The sequence below is a fragment of the Hipposideros armiger genome, unplaced genomic scaffold, assembly GCF_001890085.2.
Source record: "Hipposideros armiger isolate ML-2016 unplaced genomic scaffold, ASM189008v1 scaffold_384, whole genome shotgun sequence".
In the NCBI taxonomy this organism is placed as follows: Eukaryota; Metazoa; Chordata; class Mammalia; order Chiroptera; family Hipposideridae; genus Hipposideros; species Hipposideros armiger.
Genome location: NW_017731734.1, coordinates 688,870 through 698,346, shown reverse-complemented (window position 1 = coordinate 698,346; position 9,477 = coordinate 688,870). Strand labels below are relative to the sequence as shown.

At 33.7% G+C, this 9,477-nt stretch overlaps 1 protein-coding gene across 1 annotated transcript in view; it reads right to left on the bottom strand.

Annotated features, from left to right (window-relative positions):
* KCNU1 (potassium calcium-activated channel subfamily U member 1) overlaps positions 1–9,477 on the bottom strand; it is a 117,866-nt gene that overhangs the window by 75,901 nt on the left and 32,488 nt on the right. Inside the window, exon 10 of the mRNA XM_019662958.1 lies at positions 8,769–8,921. Coding sequence (XP_019518503.1) covers positions 8,769–8,921 — 153 coding nt within the window. The remainder of the gene's footprint in view (positions 1–8,768; positions 8,922–9,477) is intronic.

Genomic DNA, 9,477 nt, shown 5'->3' with positions numbered 1-9,477 from the left:
ACACACACACACACACACACACACAATGAAAGAATGGACAAATATATTCCAGGCAAATGAAAACCAGAAGAAAGCTGTGGTATCTGTATTATATCAGACAAAAGAGACTTGATGACATTGACTGTCATAAGAAATATAGAAGGTCATTACATAATGATAAAGGAGCCAATCCAGTGAGAGTATATAATATTTATAAATATTTATGCAGCCAACATAGGAGCACCCAAATATATAAAGCAATATTAACAAACCTAAAGGGAGAAGTAGATAGCAATAAAATAATAGTAATGTAATACCCCAATAAAAGTAACTTTAATGCCCCCTTTTCATCAATACATAAAGAAAATCAATAAGAAAACAGTGGCCTTCAACAAGTTGAATCAGATAAACTTAACAGACATATTAGAACATTTCATCCAAAAGCAGCAGAATACATTCTTCTCATGTGCACATGGAACATTCTCCAGAATAGATTACATGTTAGACCATAAAAAGGTCTTAATAAATTTAAGAAGATTGAAATCATATCAAGCATCTTTTCTGGCAACAATAGTATAAAAGTAAAAATTAATTACAAAAAGAAAATTGGAATACTCATAAATATGTGGAGCTTAAACAACATGCTACTGAACAACCTTGTCAAAGGAGAAATCAAAAGAGACATAAAAAATACCTTGAGACAAATGAAAATGGAAAGGCCATGTATCAAAATTTATAGGAGCAAAAAAAGCAATTCTAAGAGGAAAAGCAATTCTAAGAGGAAGTTCAAAGTAATAAGTACCTATCTTGAGAAACAAGAAAAGTCTCAAATAAACAACTTTTGGTTGTCTTTAGCTTTTGACACCTTAATTATAATGTGTCTTGGGGTGGGTGTCTTTGGGTTCCTCTTATTTGGAATTTCTGGATTCCTGGATCTGGATGTCTGTTTCCTTCCCCAGATTAGGAAAGTTTTCAGCTATTATTTCTTCAAATAAGTTTCTCTCCCTCTTCTCCTTCTGGGATTTTTTTTTTTTAAGATTTTATTGGGGAATTGGGGAAGTGGAACAGCATTGGGGAATCGGGGAAGGGGAATAGACAAGTTGCTGTCCTTTTGTTCTTCAGTCTAGTTGTGGAGGATGTCGCTTCACTGGCCCAAGTTGGTATTATCATTGCGCTCTTCCCAGGTGAGGCAGTCGCTCGCAGGCCATTGGANATTTTAGTTAATTTAATGAATGCTCTTATGAGCACATATATAATTCCTATCATGTAGCAATTATTATCTTCTTCTATTTATTCTAGCACAACACTCTTTAGTGAATGAAGGATCTTGCCAATATATTCACTTAGGCCAGGAAATAGGTGTTTAGAAAGAGATATGTGATTAGTACACTATCTCAAACTGTAGAAATTATACTTGAAAGTGACTTACTTCTTTCCTTTGAGAACTTCATAGGAACTGGTGAATTTCCTCTTGTTAGCAAAAAGTTCCACCATCTCAGGAATATAGTTTGCAAATAATATCTAAAATATCATTAAATAAAATCTTAGGTCTCATTCTTTCAAGGATATTCCAAACTTCCAAGATTATAAAGGAGAAAGAAGATACATAAAACTTTCTTTCACCATGGAGGGGCATGACTGGGAACTATATTTTTAAAGGGAAACCATTTTCTTCCTTACTTCAGCCGTTGCATTTGTTTAAAATTTAATAAAATGCTTTTCAGCATTCAAAATGATAAAAATGATGAAAACAAGGACAAGCAGTAAGGCAACCTCTCTGCCCGTTTTGTGCCCTCATCACTACAAAATGCTATTCTGACTCTTTTACTTGATACTATTTGGGGACTTGAAAATAAAATAAAGCATATGGGACAGAGCAGCATCAAGATAAAAATGAAATGGGGTATGTAACAATGTGGACAGGAAATATCAGAGAGGTGGAGCGGATAACTCTGGTATGGTTTTTAAGGAATTGAAATTAGAAACAAAAAGAAGAGGAGGCTCCCTTTGTCCTTGACACACTCCTGAACCACACACAGATGTTCACTTATCTGAAGTAAAGTGCTGGTTTGAAGAGAGCTTATTCATTTGGGCTGGAAAGAACAGAACTTTCTTCAGATCAGATCTCAAATTCCCTTCCTCTTTGGAAGACAGACTTAAATCTTATGGGCAAAAGATGAGAGAAGAGAGCGTTGCTCAAATCAATGTAGAGGCTAATAAGGAACGTCTGCTTTCTGTTGTCTACCATCCTCATCCCTGGAAACTGAGCAATTACATCATATGCTCCAGGGGATGCAGTTTGGGAAAACATTGGATCCCTGTATGTTTTCATTTCCATTTGACATCTGCTCTGAATAATGTAACGTTCACTCTCAAATCTATATTGCTTTATTTCTCACCATTATCTATCTATACTCAAAAGACAATAAAAATATTCTTCACCAAACTCCCCACAGTGAAGAACATGATGAAGGTCCGTCCTAGCGATGTCTTAGCTACCACATCTCCAAAGCCAACAGTTGACGTTGTCGCCATGACCAGGTAAATGGACTCAAAATATGATATGTTCTGTGAATTTCTACCGTTGAGCCAGGGATCACCAGAATTTTCCACCTGTCCAAAGAAAGAAGACTCAGGAAAGAAGACTGCATGGAATCCAAGGGTAAGTTTATAAAGAACAGGAAAAACATTGGATTTGTTTCACTTAATTCAATTCAAAAGAAATATTAAATGATTCCTAGGCTGCTGTGAAGGGTTTACAAATGTGGGTAGTGATTGTGAAGTCTTGATTTCTTTCGTTGTGATTATTGCTGAAATATGAGGGGACATGTAGACTAAGCCCACATTTGCAATGCTGCACCATGGAGTGTGTGTGTGGGGGGTGGGGTTTCGCTGCGCATATCTTTTTCATCTACATATCCTAGAGCCATCATGGGAATCCAATGGCTCTCAGGTTGAACAATTGTTATGCATTCTCATTTTTCCTAACATCAAGATTATCATTAAAGAAAGAAGCACTTAAATGAGCACTTCACTTCATTGAGCTTCAGTGAGCTTATCACATGAATGCTAGTGTCTAAGGAAAAGCAAACAAACAAGTTTTGCAGGTTATTGCCCCCACTCCCAACGAAAATCTTTTCAGTGATAAAAATTTGAAAAAACTCTGAAAAATATTTCCTCTGATTTCCCCCTAAGTCTTTTAAGAAACTCAATTTAAAGAAACTAAATTTATCACATTATCTTTTTCTATTAAATAAAGAGTAACTTAGCCAATGATACTATACTTTATAATTATAGCATATATAAACTCATTACATGTATATATGATATATACCACATATCACTATAAATAACATATAACAATCATATAGAATAAATACAATTTTCCTTTGTTTTTCCATTTTAGACATTTTTTCCCAGATAGCTTAAATATTTCTTAGACACTGTCCATTTCTATTTAACACAAAAATGATAAAATGCTAGAGATGGTGGGGGAAAGTATGTTTTTTGTTTTGTTAAGAACTGAAATGGAAATGAGAAAAATGTAGTTTGTCCAGGTATGTGATCACTTTATAAAAGTGATATGAGTGTGGACTCCTGCTTATGAGTGTGGACTCCTGTAATATCCCACTCCAAAATAAGAAAGAAAGAGATTGCAGGTCTATACTTAACTCCCATGGCTGGTAGTTAATTATGTTGCAAAGTATTCCAATCTGCTTCCACTGACTTTTGGAGTCTTTATTATTTTCTGAAACTATTGTATTATAAGANATAAGTTGCTTAATAAATATCCATGTTTCTGGTCTGTGATGGCCTGATAGTCATCTTAATAATGTTTATAGAAATCTAGGATGTCAGAGTTGGAAAGGATCTTAAAAGCATTTGGGCAAGTAGTTTCCAAATGCCAATGAATAAAGTGGCTATATTATGGGGACTTAAAAAATACTCAGGCCCTTCCTTGGAGATTTTGATTCTGTGAAGTTCAGAAATGGGTTTTGGAATCTATATGTCTTTAAAACTTTGCAAGGGCCGGCCAAGTGGATCAGTTGGTTAAGAGCTCGCTCAAGAGTTTGAGCTCTGAGCAACAGCGGTTCGATTCCCAGCCCAAGCTGAGCAGCCACTGAGCTGCCAACAGGTAGCAGGATGGCTCAGCTTAAAAAAAACCAAAAACTTTGCAAATAATTCTGATGCACAGTCTAGGTTGTTGAATGCCAAAGATGTTAAAACTTGATGAAATTTTGGGCCAGTTTGACACCCAAACTTCCTGGTTTAAGATTCTAAAACTCCATCCTTTTTACCATGACCTATTTCTAGTAGAAGGGCCATCTGTGCATAGGTTTAGATTTTGAGATTTTCTTGAGCATGGCAGGATCATTGAATAGAATTTAGCCAGCCAGACAATACTGTTTGTTATTCTCTCCTTAATGACTTGCTTTACACAATACCCAACAGATTTCTTTTGCCCGGGTTCCTTCTGCATTCTCTCTACTTGCACAGACTTGTTCTTTCCAACGTTGTATATAAAATCATTCCTTTGTAGTTCATCTGCTATCACTGAAATTTATTGAATTTTGACTGTTCCCTGTAATTCCAGGCTTCTTGGTAATGTCAATGTTAGAGCTAGAAGGGGTCTTAAGTATTAATTAACACGAGTTCCTCATTGTACAGATGATTGAACACTTTTCCAAGGCCACAGGGCTAGCAAATCATAATCAGGATCAGAATCTAGTGTGTTGATTCCAATTTAACTCAAGTTAGTCTTACACTAAACACCACACATAAGCTAACATCTTTCTTGTTCCCCATCCATTTAAGCACCCACTTCTTCTTATTTTTCAGTATCTGTTCTCTCTATATCATTATAGCTGATTCTCTTTCTATTTGTCCTGGATTTTATTTTTTACTACACAATAACTTCTGTTACTTTACATATTACCTAATATGTGTTCTCAGGAAACACTGTATATCTGATAATGTTATCTCTTTCCTTTATTTACCCTTTTAATAGCAGACTTTATTTAGTAGGCCAGTCAAATTCCCATCATGCCATATTTTGAAGATTTGTTTTGAAGACTAGAGTTTGTGAAAACATTTTTATCACAAATAGTTCTATTTCATAGTATGGTTTCAGGGTCAANAGGGGTATAATATCCAGTACTCCTGGAGAATATCAATTTTGGAGTTTTTGGAGTATGGATTTAATTGGCAAAATTCTAGATAGATATTTTCAACATTATACACCATTTAAAAAATTTCATTCGTTATCTTGACAAGTACCTATGGAAATATAGCAGTGTATAAAATATGTCACTTTCCATTCATCTAATGATTTCTTCTTTGTCTCAATTGCATTGTAATTATTAGCCTCTTATCAACAGTTTTAGCACTTTTTTAAAATAAGGATTCAAGTAATGAACAAATTATGATAAAGACAGGCCTGACAATGCTACAGACACAGAACTGTTGGCTATCCATCAGTAGTACCATAAAGGAATTCAAACTATTTATTGGTTATCTCATACATGAGAACCCAAAGTTACGGTGGATTAAAGATATCATAATGTAAAAAAAGCACAGTTTTAATTATAAAATACATAAAGTTGAGGTGATCCTATACACATTTTTGAAGTTCAAAATGTCATTTCAAATCTGAATTTTTTAGTGAGGTGATGTCTAAATAACTGATTAACTATCTGGAAAAAAAATGTTAGTTCCTTTCATATTACACCAAATTAATTACACAGAGCTTAAATATAAAAAAAATTCATATGAAAACAAAGAAATGCTAGACAAATATTTACTTAATTCTAGAACAGAGAGGCCTAAGAATGTAAGTAAAGTTAGGAGACAAAAAAAAGGAAAAAACAAAAACGAAAAAAAAGAAGAGTGGATGGATTAAAGTACATGTAAATCAAATGCTCCTATATTAAAATAAAAGCACAGAAAAAATTGAAAGGCAAAGGGAGAGAAAAAATACATTTACAACATATGACACCAAATAGCTAATATAGAAAAATATATTTTAAGTGCTTAAAAGTCAGTAAAATAACAGATGACCAGACTTATAGGAAAGAGGAAAAAAGAAAAGAATTTCAAAAAGGAGAGCAAATTGTCAAAACACACAAAAATTGTTCCATCTCACTAGGAATCAAAATTGTAAAATAAAACAATTAGATACCACATTGCCTACTTCAAAATCATTTTGTACTAAATATGCATTTCCCAGTGTTTCACAAAATATTTGACTTGGAATGTGTTTGGGAAAAGGCAAACTACATAGAACAAAATCATCATCAAAATAATTGTTTGTGCATCTATTTGAACTTCACATTTCCAATTCTGATAATTAACAGTTAGAATCATAATTATAAAGTGTAGCAGACTTGGGTACTAAATAATGGTCATATATAACAGTACTAAAGTATAGAATAACTGAAATGACAGAAATCACTTAAATAATATTAGTATATATACAGAAAAACATCTAGCAAGATATATTCCAAAATATTTCCACAAGTTAACTCTGGTCATGAGGTTGCTTTTTCTTTTCTTTATGCTTATTACTATTTCTTAATTTTTCTATGAATATGACCAGGGTAATTTTCCTCTACCAAAATATTCACACAAATTTCAAGAATTAATTTACAGGCCATGAGCTAGCTGTACAGACACACTTACTCTCCCAGAAAAACAATCTCGGTGTCGATTTCCCCTGACTTATGGCGGAGAAAATTCCGTAGGAAAGCAGTCACACTGTCAACAGTGATGTTTCCACAGACCACAATGAACCTAGGAGCAAGAACATGGGAGGTGGATCATCTGAGGAACAGAAGCATCTTCCTGTCTAGATTTAGAGATGGGCAATTAGCTTAAACTTGGTTTTAAATAAATTTGGTATTTGAATCACCCGGATTTTAAAAATAGAAACACTCAGGACTATATCTCCATTATAAAGAAGAAGTATCAGAATTCTGTACATACATCTCCCAGAGGGTATGGCTCCACACATTTGAACCACACATAACTTTTTAAGAATACAACAATAACTATCATAATTGCTAGGTTTTTCATAGTGATTTATCACTTATAATGGACTTGCACACGTGTGAGTTGACTTGGTTTTCCACTGGATTCCTGATTGGCTGATCTAGTTTTTTTCACTGAGGAGCAACTGAGGCTCAGAATGTTTCCCTGACTTTCCCTTAGTCAAATGCTATGGCTGAGGTAGCACTAGATTCTAGGTTATTTCGGTTTAACTTCTGCATCTAAAATTAAGTAGTAGTCCCAAAAAAGTAAGTCCAAGACAGGTGCAAAAATTTCAGCATGTAACTTTTGTGGCAAAAAAATAGCTATAAATTTTCTTAGGTTTTATATATGAAGAAGCTATTTTTTCCTCCATTCGTCATTTCCTCCAGTCAGAAAATTGAAAGCATAGTTTTAGCCTAAGTTTACCTTAAAATTTCCAGACCTTATTGGCTGATTTAGCATGTGTCACATATCTCTTTCCTGAAATAAATCAGATCAGACTTTGGCTTATCTAGTTTATTTTATTATTTTCATTCATTTCAATGTTATTATTTTTGCCCTTCATGTTCCTCAGTTAATTTTNTGCCTGATGGTCATTTCTATTTATCCGTATATGATATCGCCTCCTATTCACAGAAGGAATTACAGAATTCTGTGTGTTTCAGTTAGCATTTTGCTGGCCAGAGCATCTTTCACCTCCTTTGCTTTTTTTTAATAGCACCGGAAAAGAAATCAGAAAATATGTAAAAATTCTTTGAATTTATTGAACAAAGGAAATAAAGTGTGAAGAGACACCAAGAGGGAAATTGAATGTAAGAAGGTAAATGTGGATACATAATTAAATGGAGAAAAAGGTCAAGATCTGGAGGGGTTTTGAACAATAGGATACCAGGCCCATCTGAGGGTTAGAACACCTTCCCTAGAGCATTTCATGGGAATGGAATTTCAAAGACCATACTTTGTGCTACATTAATTCATCCCAACAGTCCCTTTTAGCTGCTTATTTTGTCTCAGACAAACATCACAGGACCTGATGTGGGAGACTGTGAGTAGATACCCAACAACCAGGCACAGGGCTTTGTGGTAAGAGCATAGATCAGACAATTCTAGCTACTCTACTCCCTTATTGCACAACCAAGTTAGTGTCACTGACCCATTACTGGCATACTACCTTGAAATATTACTGAAGAGAAACATAATGTATTTAAAGTGTAAAACATAGTAAGCACTCAATATGTGGTCACTATTATTATTACTACATGGAATGTCCCAAAAATAACCTGGAAAACAAGATTTTAATTATTATTTGTATTATTATTTTTGTTTTGATGAACATAAAAATATTTTTGATGAATATATTTACTATGTCAATTATTTTTTTATTTAATTTCTATTTAAATTTATGACTTCTCCAGTAATAATGTAACCTTTAATTATATTTCTACTTCCAATAACTCAAAGTGATTCTACAGTTATGAATATATTTACATTCATAACATTGCAGAGCATGTAGGAAGCAGGGTTATGATTTCTATTTTGTAGATAAATATTGTTAGGCAAAAATAAGATAAATCACTTTTTCAAGATCAATGTAGTACCTGGGAATTCAATCTAGATCTCTCAATCCTTTCCCAGCTCAAGCAGAAGTCAAATCTTACTTCCTGGGGTGTTCTTCCTTTCCTCAATTTTTATATCTATTTATGATCCTAATATGTGAGAACACGAGAATAGAGCCAAGATTCAACATCAGTTTACAAGGTTACCTTTTTGTTTTCCTCAACAAATAGAGATGTGAGAAAGGTACACAAGCCTGGTACCAAACAGCCTTGGGCGATAAATCCAAGCTTTAATTCAGCAAAGCAGATGATGTTGTCTCCAGTAGTCCAGCTCCAGTTAGGAATCTTTGGCAGAAAAACCTGTTTTATGGTAGAAAGTAGGTCAAACATTAGGAATAAATATAATTTGAGAAAGTTCTTTCTGGATGGATATCTTCATTTTACTTTAAAGAATTTATTGTACTCATGTCAGCAGAAGTAATAAGAACAAATTCAACCTTTACAAGTGGCTAGTGGTCAACTGCCCCACTTTTTAAAACAAAAGCAGCTAGAGTTGCAAAATCAGGTCAAATGGCTTAAACCTCTGATTCTGCTCTAAATTTACAATCTTTTATTGTTTATTTGTTTTTTTTTGTTTTTTATTGAGGTATAATTGATATATAATATTACATTAGTTTCAGGTATACAACATAATGATTCAATATTTGTATACATTGCAAGATGATCACCACAATAAGTCTAGTTACCATTCATCACCATAATAGCTGTAAAATTTTTTTCCTGTGATGAAAACTTTAGAGATTTACTCACTTAACAACTTCCAAATATACAATAAAGTATTATTAACTTTAGACACCATGTTGTATATTACACCCCATGGTTTATTTATTTTCAACAGGAAGTTTGTACCTTTTCA